The following is a 17383-nucleotide window of genomic DNA, read 5'->3' as shown; positions in this document are numbered from 1 at the left end:
CACAGAGGACACCCTGCTGACTCAGATCTTTTTAAAATGCACTGAACTTAGCTGTGTAGACTGTAGCTCAACTAAACAAGTCGAAACCAGAGGAATGAAAACTGTATCAGTGCAACATAGTGGCTGTAATGCTGTAATTTAACCTATGACTTGAACATGTTTAGATTCCCACTGAGACATTAATCTTTCCATATCTACTCCACATCTAAAAAGAATAATGAGTATTAAATTTTTTGCTGTAGAAATTCCTCTAGAAATTCTGCACTCTGTCAGCAGGTGACATTCAGGCACTTTAAAAGATGTCTAAGCCTGAGATGCAGATAAACAACCCACAAATAAAAAACACATTTGCATTTTATAGTGATGTGCTTTAGTGAAAAATGTAAAGTGTCATAAACATGATTTAAATGCTACACAGTTACGCTGTCAAACATAAATCATTGCTGTATTATAGCTCATATTGATTTGAATGTACAAAAGTCCAATAATGGTATATATAATGTACAATAGAAGGCATTACAATGTATGGTACAAAAGGCATAAGTAATATGTCTGCTGTTTGATTATATGGTACAAAACATAATGGCTTATAACCAAATAAACACATTTATGTACAAAAACAACAGAGACCATCATATTTACAAAATGCACATACATTCATAAAGGATTTCAGTTGGAATGTGTTCTCATTGGCATACAGCTACACTTTTGCATTTGACTTAGACCTCACATAAACTTCAAACTGCTTGACTGAATATTTGTGTGTGTGTAAATGTGCAGGCCGTGACAGCTCAGACAGGATGCCCCCTTTGCTTTCTTCAGTCAGGAGTCAGGGGACAGAAAATGTAGTGCAAAAACAAACATCTATACAAGGCAAGAGTCTGAAAATTCAAGTTTAATACTGATACCAGCTAAAATCACGGTGATGGAAAAAGGATGAGGCGCTAGAGGTAGGGAGAGAGCGCAACTGAACTGACCACAAATAAATCGACCTTTTAACAAACCTCTGTAGTCATATGTAATCCTGTAAAGTCTGCAGTAGTTGCAGAAGAGTAACATAAAATATGCTCACGTCTTGTCAGAAAATAAAACATGTGCACATAAGGATGAAGGCTTGGCAGTTCACAAGGTTGTCCTGATTATGTCAGAGCTCTTCTCTCTCCTGTCAAGGGAACTGAGGGAGCACGGCAGCACAGGGCAAATGCCGCATAACTTAACAGATGCAATATAAATACGTGAGTGTAAACTTTTAATGTCAGATGTATTTTTATGATGTTTAAGAAAACCTTTTTAGAAATGTTGTCATCAGTTTTCTTAATAATTTATCTCAGCCCCAATAAATGCAGAATGCAGCCATAACTTGTGAGTCAAAACTTGCAGCCAGTTTTTCTAGGACTTTTTCTCTAAACCAACAATAACCAGAATAAAACAATTGTCCCAGTTTTAATGTTCTCTATTGATGGATTTCAAGCTATGGCAATAGTCCTCCGATGGTCAAACGACATGTGTCAGAGTCTGACTGTCACCACACAAGCACCAGCTCTGCCCAGACACAGAGGAGCCACCTGAAAAAGAAAGATATTAGAGTAAAGCTGGGTATAGTTCAATGGCAACTAGTTTATTAGCATAAAAAGGGTTATGGTGTATTTGCTAACACATATTTAGATCACAATGTTATCTTTCATTGTTTTGAAAAGGCAAGATTGATTGAAAACAACATATTAACATGTTTTATAAGTTTCACTTTCGTTTTTAACACTCAAAAAGTTACTCTCCCTTCATAGGGCTGTCATGTTAGACTCGGCGTGCATCCCGCTAATGAAACTACTGTACAGTGCATCAGGTTTGTAAAGCTGTAGTGTATTGTTCTGTATCATACTTTTCTATATTTATGGACAATCGTCAAGTGGGAACATGGATGACACAGGCTTGTGGGCAGAGCACTGAGCAAATCTTACAGCTAACCTTAATTTCGAATAGTGCCTGAGAGAGATAGCTAAATTACTCAAACATGCATGGATGACATCTAAAACAACGTTATAACATGGTATAAATCTCCAAAAACTTGATTTAAGGAAATTCCCTAAACCAGTATCAGTAACAAGAACTCAGGAAAGATCATATATGTTGTTAATGACATTTTTTTTTTTCAAATAAACAATACAATTTTTCAAAGAAATTTGCAGTAGTGTGAAAAAGCATTGCCTATTTTCAATAGCCTATTTTAATCAAATGTCCAGTATTTTTTAACTACTTTTACTCAAACTGAAGTCCAGTTTCTGTTTAGAGATACCAACATGACTAACTCCAAAAAGTGGAGTAATATTGGGTTACGTACCTGTGTCCATTCGTTTGTCTGAGGGTCATAAGCCTCCACAGTGTTTAGGTAGACCTGTCCATCATAGCCACCTACTGCGAAGAGCCGGTCTCCAAGGAGACATACACCAACTGCGTCTCTGCTGATACTCATAGGAGCCACAGCTGTCCACATATCTGTCTGAGGATCATACCTGTGGAAAAGTTATACAGCAATGTTTAGATATGCACTTAGAAATGCTCTAATGATATGTTACCTTTCCACACAGTCACTGAGCCTCGATGCCAGAGAAGAGGCAGGAGCATCATGGCCGCCAATGGCATAGAGGAAACCATGCCACGTGGCCACACCCACTCCCCCTCGCCGTTTAGCCATGGGCGCACAACTAGTCCATCTGCAAAGCCAGGTCAGCACATATAAAGTTTATATTAAAATTATGTCAACACTGTGACTTAATACTGTTTTTACTTATTACTGTTGATACTAACTCTGGTCTAACAAAGGAGCCTTTCACTGACCTGTTAGTGTGAGGGTCAAAGCACTCGACTGAGCGTAGACAAGACGAGCCATCACGACCTCCCACTGCATACAACCTGCAATATACAACAGCAAAGTATCATCTCTGAGGCAGACACAAGAAACGCACTGACACTTCCCAGTGACAAATCTGCGCACACCTCTGGACCCTGAAAGGAACATTCGTCTTCAGTGACATTGAAACTGATGGAAGCGTGTCGCGGAGGAAAGGCAGAGTGAGGTGCTAAAAATCAAAATCAATCTCCCAAATATTCCTGGGGCATCAAAACTAGAAGCAGTCGCTATTACGTGTGTGTGGGTGCGTTCATGTGCTGATAGTGAGGGTCAAAACAAAGTGAAACTGAACCAGTCAAGCGATTAATGAATAAACCCAGCTCACCACACATACGCACTGATGCCCTATCTACAAACAGACACACTGGGCTGCTGGGCATGCTTAGCTCAAATCACTTGTTTCTGTATTAATTACCATCTATAAAGGCCTGCGCTGGGCCCTCTGTGGCACAGTCTAATAAAAACAACAAGCTGTGCTGCAGTTTTAATCTTCTCTGGTGGGCTGCTATACACAATATCAGGCAATTCAGGAGGCTTAGTACAGCAAGCTATTAAAGGCCGTAATTTAAATACATGTTTCAGCCAAGAGGACCAAACTTTAAAAAGTGCATACTATAGCATTCAGGTGTAAGGATACACACCGAAGTTCTTCTGGTAGTTTATTTTCTGAACTTAAGGGCTACTGTAGGCCGTAACCCACGAATATACAAGAGGAAAACAACATCAGTCTCAACTCACTAGAGCCAGTCTCCAAAACAGCCAGTGACTGACAAATAAAACCCGCACATCCTTGTCAGTGTAGCAACCAAGTGTCACATACAAAAGCAGTTACTTTAACAACAACACATAAACAGTTACAAGAACAACAAAAGGTGTCAACTCTGAATACATCTGACTCGACAAACAGAGAGAAGACAAATTGACAGTTAAAAAATCATATAACACGCATGCATTGAAAAGGATTTGTCACATTTGCACTTACTTGCCATTCAGAACAGCTACTCCTACAGTACTCCGGGGAGTAGACATACTTGCAACAAAACTCCATTGTCGAGCTTGAGGATCCCACCTGTCAAAATGAAACATCGATGAGATATTCAGTGCAGGTTATCAAAGGTCTCAGAGGCTGAGCTCACCTCTCCACTGTACTTAAGTAGCTCCAGCCATCATGACCCCCTATGGCATACATAGGGCCCTCTAAGACAGCTACACCTGCACAGACAGATTCATGCAATCATCATTAAATTAGGGGGCTCCCGTGTGTTGCCGCATTCACACTCAAGATTTATCTGTTAGAACATTTGTAGTCCCAGATGTGTATCCTCATGCAGTAATAATTCTTTAGAGAACGCCTTGTCACATTTGGCATTTAAGATGAGGTCACTAGTGGAAGCAGGGTAACTGTGAACCAAATTTTAGTTAGAAGCACTTCCAAAGAATAGTGATAAAATTAATTCTTGTCTATTTGTTTAAACAGAGACTCACCTAAGCCATGTCTGTGTGTGGACATTGGGGGCATGACGCTCCATGTCTTGCTGTGAGGGTTGTAGCACTCCACAGTGTTGAGAGTCTTGAGTCCGTCTCGACCTCCCACCACATAAAGACGACCGTCCAGCACCGCCACTCCAAACTGCAGTCTGCGACCGCTCATGGTGGCCACCTGCCTCCATGTGTTCCGCCGCAGACAGTACTGCTCAATACTTGTAGCACCTGAAAGTGAGAGTATAAATACAATTGTTTATTAAAATGAGCAGTTAGCGATTGAATACAAAATATATCAAAAGCAAACTGAAGTTAATTTCACCTTTTGTTGCGTCCATGCCCCCCACTGCAAACATAGCTCCTACAGTGGCCTTGCGTGGTCGAGTTCTGGAGCTTTGCAGCAAAGGTCTTCTCTGAGGCAGTAGGTGATACTTCATTCCTTCCATCAACAAACGCTGGCACTCCACGCTGTCCCGGAGCAGGGGGTTCGACTCCAAATCTGCTAAGAACTGCAAAGCATAGAGAGCCTTAGAAACATGAGCTAATACAGGGGTGTAAACTGAACCTGTGTGGCTGACAAAAGCCCTCAGTTGGGAGTTCTTAAGAGTCAAAGAGCTCACATTGATTGTATTGATAGATGTAAAAGACACAACATCCATTGCTAATAGTTCATTATCTCATGCTCCTGCCCACTAACAAACATCATCAGTACTAAGCACTCAAGCACTAATCTGTCCTAAACATTTCATGAGTTTTCCAGTCCATACCTTCATCAATGCACATTGCACAACAAAAACACACATCAGGAGCATCTAGGTGGGCGCCTGCACAGGCAGAAAGGCTGCTGCGTGTTGTCTACATGTCATTGTTTAAATAGGCAATGGAACAATGTGCGCTATTGGCCACTCCGACCACCACCCATCACTCACTCACACACCACATTCATACAAGATAAGGTTAACAACAGTTTGCTGTAGAGTTACTCCTGCAGCAATATGGCACCCGGGATTCCCAGTTGTCTCCCATCCAAGTACTAACCAGACCCAACGCTGCTTAGCATGTGCCAGACCCTCTCTCATTTATTGCAGATTCCCATGAGTTTAGGTGTACTGTACGTGAGACAGCAGTAACAAGTGACAGGGATTATAGCTATTAATCTGGTGTATTGACATCCTGCTGATGAATAATCAGATAGAAAGCCACTTAATTGAATATTGATTGCTCTCTCCATGAAGATTATTCTGTATTTATGTGCATTTTGCAGCTCATGAGATCTTAGAATGCTAATCCATTTGTCGCTCTTGTATGGGCGCTCACGGGGGGAGGGGTCGCACACTTCAGTGGAGTCTGGTCAGAGCTCTACTGTATGTTGTTCTCTGTGACTGATCCTTCATTTGCTGTTAGGGCTCGAGATTTCAGCTGACTGTGCAAAGTCTTCCCCTCTGTAAATAACACAATCTATGTACATATAAAATAGACCAAGGGAGATTAGAACGACGAGGAGAGCAGATAATTTAACTGCAGTTAACAGAGATATCACACTTAATTAAGGTCTCAAAATGTGTGTGTGGGAGAGCGCACATTTAAGCCCAAGGCTGTGGCAGAGGATCTGAGCAGCATATAAACGGCTCAAAATCACATTACCAGTCCGATACTTCAGTAGCCGAGGAAAAGCGAAGGGGGGAGGAGGACGAGAGAGTGTTGCTCACACCCAATTACACAAACAAGGCACACTGGCACACATCTGAGGTGGTAATGGCGCTGATTTATGGGTAATGTAATGGCTCTAATTGTCTAACAATCTAAGTGAGCACAGTGAGACAGATAGGAGCCAGCACTAGGTAGAGAAAAACACTGAGGGAAAATGTGAGCTCAGCAGGAAATAAGATGTCACAAACGCGCTTTCCTGTGGGGCTTTAAGCAGTGAGAGTTTGCAATAGGAAAATTGTCACGTTGCATGATGCAAATGCATTTTTGTGATATAAATAATACTCTCATCTTTTTGTATGATGCAAAAAGTCTACTCCGAGTGGGATGCATAAAACAGAAAAAGCAGATGGTGCTCATAATGTGATGTTTATAAAACGAGGCTCACCTGCGGCTGAAGCAGAGGCAGCCGGACATGTGCCAGCAGAGAGGGGAGATGGCGCTGTCGGCCAGAGGCGTCATGGCGGACCCAGGTCAGCAGAGAGTTCACCACAGTCTCCTCGTCGGGCACATTAATGTCATCTGAAGTAAGCAGCCTCGCCATCTCCTCCACAGGCAGCAGCAAAAACTCCTGACCCCCCACCACGTCCAAAAAGTGTTCCTGTCAGAGCCAGAAGGAAGTTGTACAGAGAGCAAACGGGGCCGATTAGTCTCATTTGGGAGGAAAATGGATGAATAATGAATGGCAAAAAGAGACAGGCTGCGAGGGGAAGGAGACTGAGGAATATTTTAGTGTAGAGTGAGAGACGATCAGTGGCTGTTGAATAAAAGGGGAAGGAAGAGAGGGCTTGAGAAAGGTCAGGGAATGATGGTTATAAGAAAAGCTGCAAAAATACAGACAGGATGAGAACAAGATGCATTTACTTGAGTTTATATATGTATATATTTATATATGGGTAGATCATACAGAATACACATTTACACATCGTGACACTGATCTAGTACAACTCACAATGCATTTAAACAAAAAAAGATATCTGTTAGGTGTGATATTGTAAGTAAATATAATCCCAGTTCAATCAGTATAGTGTGCTAAGAGAAGAAACAGCATGAGGCAAAAGGATGAGAAAAAATACCTAAAGAGAAGAAAAATGGATCAAGAGACAATGCTGCTATTTTAGTCGCCATAGCAACTATGAGGAGAAAACTGTTGTGCTTTGTAAATGCCAATCTATGGGTTTCAGCGAGATGAAAGATAAGGACCATTTCCATAGCAATTAACAATTCAAAGTTAAATATTACATCTTTTGAATGGTGAAAAGTCCACAAAATTATGAAACCCATGAATATTGAAGAATGATTAAAGCAAGAAATAAGGTGGGAACAACATAAATCCTACATCATCGTCATAATAACACATTTTATTTATTTAAGATGACCGGTACTAGACAAAAGACATACCATGGTGTAGTTATGGGCAGCTCTGTGAAGGTCGTGGCAGCCCTGAGCATCTGCATAGGAGCGGATCCCCAGACAATTGGACGGATGGAGCTGCTTCATGAGGAAAGAGCAACAGGCCTGAACCACGGAGGACAACTGCAGCAGACAGGAGGCCGATAACAGCGACTCAATGGTGTCCTCTCTCAGCTCAAGACGTCCTGATGTGTTCAAATAGACACATTGAAAATAAGTCAATTCATTCAAAAGCAAGGACCAACGTGATTCAAGATTTAATTAAGTTTTACATTTTCTGACGGTAAAAGTGTCCAGGTCTACATCAAACTGGTGTCATATGGTTTGGGGCAGTTTGGTTTGTATTATATAACGGCAAATTGTCTGGTTAATTAAGTGTCTAACCACATTGATAGGTTAATATAGGTTAAGGTGAATAGAAGGCTTAAACACAGAATTTAATTTATGTTCTAATGGAATAGGGGTGAGATTTAATAGGTTTTCTTCTTCCCATTCCTTTTCAAGCTTAAATAAGAAAAAATATGTGAAATGTGCATTAAGTGTACTGGATATATATGTTCATTAATTTAAATAAATGAAATTAAATGAGGTTTGACACCTTTATCTAGGCAAGTGATCAGTAAAAGAATTATGAATAGGATAAAGCCCTCTGTACCTGTGTAAGCATACTGCACCAAGACCCACAATGCATCAGGGTCCACCCCCTCCAGCTTGACCTCGTCCTGCTTGGCTTCACGCACGTCACTGGTGAACATCGCGGCGAAGTAGTCAGACACAGACGAAAGGACGAGTCTGTGAGGAGGCACACATGATAGACAGATTTAGTCTGCAGAGGTCCAGCTCATGAGACAGCTGTGCACTGCAGGGGAAGCATCAACACTTCACTGGCAAATGTACACACTCCTATTCAGAAAACATGTATATTTAACTCTACACACATTAAATTTTTATATTTAAAAGGCCCATATTGTGCTATTTTCTGATCTATGTTAAAATGTTAAATCCTCAACAAAAACATACCTGGAGTTGTGTTTTGTTTCATTCACACATTTAAGGTTTAACACACAAATCCTGCATATTTAGGCTGGGTTCTTCTCTCAACCAGAAAACACTCTGTTCCACCTTGTGATGTCATCATGTGGTAATACAGGAAGTGCTCCTCTGTATTTTTAAACTCCATACACCTTCACTAGAGTCATTTGAATAACTTCAGATATGGAATTGCCGGTCTCTCCTGAAATAAAGGTAAAAGGAGCTGTTAACGTAAAAACTACCACCACATGACATCACAAGGTGGAACAGAGCAGTTTGAGCTTTGGAGATGTACAGACTAATAATAAAGTGTTACTCAAACATGTGTGAATGAAACAAAACACAACTCTTGGTATGTTTTTGATGAGGTAACAACATAACATGGCTTAAAGCTCAAAAGAGTCAATTTTGTGTAATATAGGACCTTTAAGAGTACACAAATTAAATGTTTGTATTTCCCTGTACACACATTGACACGCATTTACAGACTGGTGAGTTTGTTTGATCTGTGACTTAAACAGATGTCGTGATTGTGACTGAATTTCCGCAAAAATGTAAAAAGGATTTATTCATTAGGATTTATATATGGCCACATTTTTATACAGCGCTTTTCCGTCTTTGAGCCACACAAAGTGCTTTACATCAAGGAACCACTCACCCATTCACACACACATTCATGCACCAGTGTACACAGACATTAGGGATGAGGTGGGTTAAGTGTCTTGCCCAAAGATATAACAACAGCCAATTATGTTTATGTGGGGATTCGGACCACCAACCCGCAGATGAATAGATAAATACTCAAACCGAGCTACTGTCACCCTTTATACAGCTCACTCTTATCACACAAGTTGGTTAAATGGCTGTTAAATGTGAATATATTGGCATATCTTATCTTTTCTTGATACGCCCTGATTATAAAAAGTTGAATGAAATAAAAATACAGAACAGAAATTTCTCATAACTTCTCATAGTCTCACCATGTTACTATAAATACTAATGCGCACTATTAAATCAGAGTTTCCATCAGATAGAAAGTCCCTTCGCCTACCTACCAGTCATTACCAGTGTTTTTTTTAAGACGTCTGAGAAAAGTCGGTCCAGTAACTCGGTCGATGAGGCGTGTAACCGCCACATCAGCTGCAACGCTTTTGATCACTACAGGACTCACCATCTCTGACGTTTCATCTAAATAAGGCTGAAAACACACACACACACACACACACACACACATACGGCCCTGCTTACACTGCACCGCCTGTCACGCCACACCGAAATGTTTGCTTATTAAAATTAAAATTTTTTTTCCTGGGACATCTTAAACTCGGAATATGGTCTATTGTGGTTCACTTGTTGTCATGTCTATGTGCACTTTTGGTTTGTCTGTGTTTCTTTAAATCTCCTGTTTTTGACCTGCCTTAGGACAACGGGTGTAAAGTAGCTATTGTGCTAATTCCGGCATATTTACATTGATGCTATTTGTTGACATGTTGATTAATATGCACTGTCCTAATTAAAATAAATAAATAAATAAATAAAATAAATAAATAAAAATGGATGCTGCACAGATGTGGCGTTGTTTATTCTACAAACCGACAGAGTATGGTGGAGTGTGTGTATTAATAACTCATTACTGTATGTGACGAAGGGACCTTGACAGATAGCCTTAAGCGGAGAATTGCAATGCTGCATCTGTGTGTGTATATGTGTGCGCGTTTTCAACAAATATGTCAAAACACACTACAGTCAGCAAGAGGTCGTTCTGCCAGTATTCCAGTCAGGTCCCATCTCTCTCATCTCTCAGCTCAGGTAGTGTTGATGCCTTCATTTTTCAATTCAGGCTGCAGTGATGATCAGAATAAGTGTGACTGGTCGAAGGTAAAAATATTGTTATCTCTAAAACACATGCCCAAATATGTTTTTTAACAAACACAGTGCCTTTATTAAATAGGTTTGTTATGATAATTCCTATATTGGCTTATCGTTGGGGCTCAATATTTATCGTGTGCACTTTTTCTGTGCAATAGTAGGAAGATGGGGAGGCATTTTTATGTACTATGATAAGATTTGAGCTGTAGAACGTAGAATAATTCACTTCTATGAAAAATGATTGGTTCGTTCTATTTATTTGTTGCAGCTCTTGGCTTTTAATGATACTGTATATTGAAAAATAGGTTTACTGGGACTATCTTGCTTTGTGTCCGTCGTATAAAGTAGTTTTAGTATTATCGTTCATTGCAATATTTCTCTGTAGCAATATACGGTGCTTCAAAATGTGTTATCGTGACAGGCCTGTTTTTTGTTTTTAATCTGAGTTTAATCAATAATACATTTTATCTGGAAATATCATCTGTCTAGAAGTCTTTGAGTCGAAATGCATCGAATAAATCTCAACGCGCAATAGAAATACTCATTTGCCTAGCTGTGAAAGAGACAACGAGTCCAGATGTCGGAGTGCAAATGGAAAGAACGTTAAGTTGACAAAATGCCACAACAACGAAAAGCAGGAAACAGAAGAGAGGGACTCAGGAAAAGAGGTCATAGTGTCTTGCTGTGAGGAGTGATGTAAGACTGGAAAAAACAACCAAAACATCAGGATAACGGGACAAAGGTTAAATAAATCACAATTTTTCCACCAATCTACGAGAATTCATTTGGATTTTTATTTTTCAGTACTAATGTAAGATATTGTATTTTAGTATGTAGAGAGTCAAATATTTTAAACATGTCAATCGTAAATGTTGACTAAAAACATTTTGGCTGCTAATAATAAATATGTGGTTATAATATATGTAAGCAGCCATTCAAAATTACTCAAGTTTTTTATTATTTTTAAGTGTGCATGTGAAACTGATTTAGCATATTGTTAATCAGTTACACACACTGTAAAGAAACGCACCACTGATGTGCTTTCACTTGAACAGTAGAACTATGAAATGGTTCTGCAACCACTCTCTAAAGAGCCACATGCAGCTCTTTAAAGTCACCAGTGCATTTTGATTGAGGAAAAAAAATGGGCAAACTTTATTAAGTATTTGACAGTGTTTATAGCATACCAAAGACTATATATATATATAAATGACTTTTTTTTTTTTTTTTACTTTTTATCTGAGCAAATCGCATGCATAAAATCAGAAACAATTATGATAATTTTGTAGAGTAAATATTACACATAAAAGGCACCAGAATGCAGGAAATTATATATAAAACTTGCTCAAAACCCCCAGATTCCCTAAAAACTCTTCAAATAAGTTCACAAAGTTCATAAATACAAAATGTTACTTTATAGTGTATTAATAGTTGCAAACAGTCGACTTCTTTTAAATACATTTATGGATCACTTCACCTTGTTACTTGTAAAACTTGTAAAACTTTTTCTTGTATAAAACCTATTGCTCTTTCTGACTTTCACTTGGTTTGAAATGTGCCAATGTGGCTTTTTTGCTGTTAAAAGTTGCAGACCTCTAAACTGTAAAAACAAAACAGAGGACTTGTTTTTAACAGAAAGTGCACAGTGTATCTCTGACTGTAGTAGTTACACAAGTGGCCTACTCAGCATGTACTCTACAATGCATTTTACTGCGGGAGGTGTTCCCGGAAAGTCTGTGAATAAATCAATCGAACGCAAACGTTGGACAAAAATGCTTGCTCCATTAGAATTCTCGTACATCGGGTCATCCGTCTGTATGCCACCATCTGCGCCTAGAGGCCTGGACCAAATGAGGCAGAAGGAAGAGGCAGAGAGGGCAGAGAGAGAGAGGGAGAGTGAGCGTCTTTGGGCAAGAAGAGGGCCACTTTCCCGCCTCATCTTAGAGAACGAGCCTCCTGCTGCTGTAGTGATCACAGTGAGAAAGAGAGGGAGGGAAAGAGAGAGGAAGAAGAGAGCGGGAGACAGAGAAAGAGGAACAGAGAGGAGAAAGAGGGAGAGACTACCGCTGTTGTGTGATGGACAACAAGTGTTGTGTGTGATTGAAGCATGATTCACACAGCCTCACGTGACTTTGTGGGGACAGTTTAAAATGAATAAAAGGAACTGGTCAATTTTTTCACATTGCAAAAGAAGTATGGCTGCATCTTTATACCTATTTTTGCTGTTTTGATCAGTTGGGTTGGATAGCATTTTCAGTATGTCATTAAATCAAGAATAAATCTGGATTCATGTGTCTTTTAGTATATAGAGAGAGGACTTTTTGATATACTTTTAATTTGAAAACGTTATCCTAATCTGAATCTTGGTTCTCAGAGTAACGAGACAGATGCTGAGCCCGTTTACCTGTGCGCAGGTATCCGCCTCTCCCCCGCCACCAGGATGATGTCGCAGAGTTGGCGGGAGCGCAGGTAGCCCTCCATCTTGCGGAAGGTGACGTCGGCGTGGGACAGGGCGGTGAAAAGGCTCTCCTCTGGACAGGCACATGGCTCCATGGACACACAGGAGGACAGTGTGACGCTGCTGTTGGACGTCCTGCGCGCAACAACACACAAACACCCATATCACCCATGCACAAGGACACAGGGACAAAGAGAAGACAGGAGCTTTGAGTTCATGAGCACAAAGTGATTCTGAAACAAAGACACATCTGTGAGGAGAGCGGGGCCAGCTGCTCTGTAAAGCCGTCCTTTTGTTTGTGTCGCTCTCACACATATTTCTTCTGCCTTCTCTTTTTCATTCACTCCACTGTACTTCACCACGAGCGGACAAACACTCTTAATGGTCCAATTACTGGGACTAAAGAGACAAATAAATTCCCCTCAGTTTAAAGAAGATGCCAATTAAATGTCTGCAGCAGCAAAGCCTATAACCATACAAAGCCAGCATTTTCCCAGGTGTTTAATGGCGCAAGAGATAAAAAAAAAAAAAAAAAAGCTATTCCAAATTAATGAATTACAAGCTCTTTCACCAAAATGCATTGTTTTTTTGTGGAGAAATGGTCACTGCTACGTCACAAACACATGCACTCACCAAACATCCGTGTCTGAATATGAAAAGGGGACGCACAACCGCATAAATTGACCTTTAAGGCACAAATTAAAATCATCACGTGTGAACAGTGACTTGAAATTAAATGCTAAACGTATGGTACCTATTCTTGTCCCTGACTCCAGTCCTACACCACCTCCTCACTCCTCAGTGCTGTGAGATCTCATCCATCACTCTCCTGCTGTCCTCTTTAACATTGTTCATATCTCTGAGGTGGTGTCTGGCCAGCGTCCCTACACGTTTGTCTCTGTGTGTGTGTGTGCAGACAAGGCACAGCTAAACGTTGCCAGAGGAGAAGACTTTGAAGTGCAGGAAAGACTGTCTTTTCTGTGCTTTTAATTGAGCCTGGCAGACATTCAAACATGGGCTAAAGAACAGCACAGACAGAAAGGGAGAGGCACAAGTAACAAGTTCACTATGAAGCCAACTGTCGACTGTCTTAGGTTCAACATTTTCAACCAACTGTATAGTGTACGTCAGATCTGTTTCCACATTTTGTCTTCCTCATGAGATTTATTAAGGGACAAAGGCTTGCATGATGTATTGTGCGAGAGATTGTGTTGTCATTTGAGAGCGCTGTGAGGAAGCGATAGGTCGGCTTCAGATCACTGTCCATCCACTCTGGGATTCAGTGCACATCTCTCGCCGTGATCCCATTTGAGACTCTCTGCTCTATGACTGTACACAGTAACAGAGGAGGGACACAAGCTCATATGACTACACACTGTCCAATGTCTCCAGTGTTGTACATGCAGGAATGATCTGAGCGAAGGCATGACATAGAAGTATAAATGTTATAGTCGTGAACTGTGACAAAGCTCCAATCTGTCAAAAGCCAGATTTGACTAAATAAGATAAAAACAATGTGCAGGTTCTGGATCTGTATTATGGAGGTAAACAGTGCTCAGCAATGCAACACTAAACCAAGGCAGAGGAGAAATGTCTTTCCCCAAATATAATGCAAAGAATGACTCCTGAGAGTTGTGCAGAATTTAATTTTCCTTTCAGTGACCTACAGTCTGAAGTATGGCGTTACTTTGTTAAGGTCTTGGCCAACGACCACTGCAAAGGACAGAAATCACTCCAGAGCCCAGTGTGAGCTGCGGAAAACCCCAGCACATGGTTCAGCACATCCACATGTCAGATCAGGCTGAGATCATTACAAATGTCACATGAATCCCGCAAATTAATTCACTTATCACGGCCTATTACACTATCACAACAACGAAATACTTCTGAAAACCAGCCTGCTCCGCGCAGATTCAAAACTTTTCCTGAGCCCGTGGAGCCTGTACCTGCAGGAGCTGGAGTCTGTCTCCGCGGGGTTGTTGTTGTTGTCCTCGGTGCCCGCAGCCGCTGGACCCGCGGCCAGAGCCTCCTCCAGCCCCACCGGGGCGGAGGGCTCGGGTGGGTCTCCTGATGCCTCCATGCAGGACAGAGGGCGAGGGCGTCTGTGCGGCGGAGGTGAGTCCCACGAAAGAGCCGCGGTGGAGCTCCTGCACTCGGGCTGGCTCAGAGAGCGGGGACAGCTCCCGGCTCCAGCTCCGGAGCGACTCCCCGCAGCTTCTCCAAACTTTCTGCTACTGTTCCCGTGGCACAGGTTGGACCCCGCGCTCCCGCTGGTCACCAGTCCGCCGGGACTGATGCCTGAAGTAGAGCCGCTACAGCCGCTCACAGACGCTCTGTCCCCGGGGCTACCGCCCGCTCTCCTCCCGGAGAAGTGCTCCAGAGGCGGGGAGTGAGTGGGAGACAGCGCGCTGTGGCCGAACCACCTCCATCTGATCCGGAGGATCTGCTTCACGTCGAACTCCTTCCGCGAGGACGAGCTCGAGCCGCTGCTCGACATTCCAGCCTCAGAAGAGGAAATGGCGGGGAGAGCACGAGCCTCTGCTGTTAAAGACACACAGATGCACGAGGCTCTCCGGTAACGGTGAACGAGAGGAACGAGACTGAGGAACGAGACTGAGGAGAGGAGAGACAGAGGAGTGTATGAGGAGGAGAGAGAGAGGGAGGGACAGGAGGACCACGGGACACACGGGTCTGTGCACAGACTGTGTTTAACTGTAAAACATGACATTATTCTGCTTTATATAAATGACCCACGTGCCTATAAGACGAGGTTTGTATATTTTATTTATTCTGTATTTACTTCATCTTAGAGGCTGTTAATCGCTTAGCATGGGCCTAATTATGAAGTTACTAAGTCATTAGAAGTTATTTAGCTGAAATGATCCAGGTCTATGATCTTTTTCTACCATTTGTGACTTTCACTAATGACCCCAGCTTTTCTTTAACTCTTTGAAACCTGTAAATCTAGTTTTCTAAACATTCAAACATCTCTCCCTCTAGTCCACATCCTCTTTATTCCCAGCACTTTTCCATTTCTTCATCTGCAATGCAGCAGCTATTCAGACATACATAATGATCAGTGGGAAAGGGCCCAGTGGGAACCCGCCCATCAGGTGCCCTCAGACCAGTCAGACTGAACCGGCCTCACCTTGGTGCAACCTCCACAGCCACAGTTTACATGTGCTGAAGTTTATTCATCTTGGACCATCGCCAACATTAGAGAGGAGCTGTATTAGGAGCCCCACTTCAGGAAGAATCAATAAGTCAAGGAGGCGAGGTCAGTTTGTGATATGCATTAGTCATAAATTGGCACAGGCAGGCTAATGGCAAGCACTGAGACTAATTTCTCACATAAGCAAGTGGCCACAGGGAGCAGATGATACAGTCTATTTCCACTTTACAGAGTGTATTTGCAGACCTGGATGACCAAGCTGCCTTTGCTCCATTTCAGGATGCATGAGGATTATGAGCAGGACCTCCCCACTGCTTTGTTGGATCGATGCTGCAGGGTCAATACGCACACAAAGCCGTAAACAAAGACTGCATACACAAGCAGCAGCTGCATCAAAAACTGAACTAGCCACCGTATCAATAGGTATAAAAAACAAAGAGAGGATCATATGTCAAGAAGACGCCGTATATAGCCTAGTTAATCAAAGTTTTAAGATGTTTTTAAGAAAGTAAACACGCCCAAAAGTTCAAGATGGACCTGACACAACAAGCAGATAATCTATATACGCAAAACAAATGGCCTTTGTCTGACGATTTCAACTAATTTATTAATGCAGAAGTGTTCATCAGCATGTTTTTCACCCAACAACAGTTTAGTCCTGAAATAATCCCAGAAAAAATGACTTCAGACTTCAGACATGTTGTTGTCTCCTTCCATATAGGAATGAGAATAAACAATTATCCAGAGATTATCAAACTAGTAGTGAAAGAGAATGATTGCAATAACAATTTTAGGTCCAGATGACACACAACATCATAACAAAACCTTAAAAATAATCTCTTAAACCTAAACTAAGAGAGCAGGTCTATCAGAATAACAATATTGTACATGTAGAGGGCTTTTTTGTGGATAATTCTGCTTTACGGTTTGGTTTCTGTCTGTAGTCTTAGCTAGAACACCTCCGGTTCATAGTTGACATGTCTCTGTCGTTATGGCGTCATTCAACTATTACAGAATTTACCCTTCTTATCAGTTTCCTTGGTCTACTCATCTGACTAAAGCAGTTTGCTATGTACTTCTCATTTTACCTCAGCTATTTCATCTCTTATTTAAAGCTCCTTATGTGGAAGCAGAGTCAGACTTGAATGGCCGATACTAATTTACTGTGTGTACTTCTGCTGCCTCAGACGTCCAGAGTCTCCTGCCTCTCTTTACAGCTCAGGACAGCACTTATTTTCCCTAACAGTTTCAGTATTATTGTATCGTCTATATTTATTTCTGCAGTATATTGTACTTCATAATTTGTTGTCGTGACAGGGCTTTATGAGAGCCACATGACAGT

General features: G+C 41.5%; 2 protein-coding genes across 2 annotated transcripts in view; both read right to left on the bottom strand.

Moving 5' to 3' along the window:
- Nucleotides 1-357: 357 nt before the first annotated feature.
- klhl5 (kelch-like family member 5) lies at nucleotides 358-15453 on the bottom strand. The gene is made up of 13 exons (XM_033973842.2): nucleotides 14816-15453; nucleotides 12816-13004; nucleotides 8166-8302; nucleotides 7499-7695; nucleotides 6486-6698; nucleotides 4713-4899; nucleotides 4394-4618; nucleotides 4045-4120; nucleotides 3891-3977; nucleotides 2836-2910; nucleotides 2574-2711; nucleotides 2339-2510; nucleotides 358-1565 (listed from the first exon to the last, which is right to left on the bottom strand). The coding sequence occupies exons 1-13, from the start codon at nucleotides 15364-15366 to the stop codon at nucleotides 1509-1511; spliced, it is 2304 nt and encodes a 767-aa protein (XP_033829733.1). The 5' UTR covers nucleotides 15367-15453; the 3' UTR covers nucleotides 358-1508.
- fam114a1 (family with sequence similarity 114 member A1) overlaps nucleotides 1757-17383 on the bottom strand; it is a 50944-nt gene continuing 35317 nt past the window's right edge. Inside the window, exon 14 of the transcript XR_008648898.1 lies at nucleotides 1757-1772. The gene's annotated coding sequence lies outside the window, so the exon portion shown is untranslated. The remainder of the gene's footprint in view (nucleotides 1773-17383) is intronic.

This window comes from Periophthalmus magnuspinnatus, chromosome 1 (assembly GCF_009829125.3).
Source record: "Periophthalmus magnuspinnatus isolate fPerMag1 chromosome 1, fPerMag1.2.pri, whole genome shotgun sequence".
Taxonomy (NCBI): Eukaryota; Metazoa; Chordata; class Actinopteri; order Gobiiformes; family Gobiidae; genus Periophthalmus; species Periophthalmus magnuspinnatus.
Note: the sequence above shows the minus strand (reverse complement) of the source record. Positions and strands in the feature narration are given on the sequence as shown.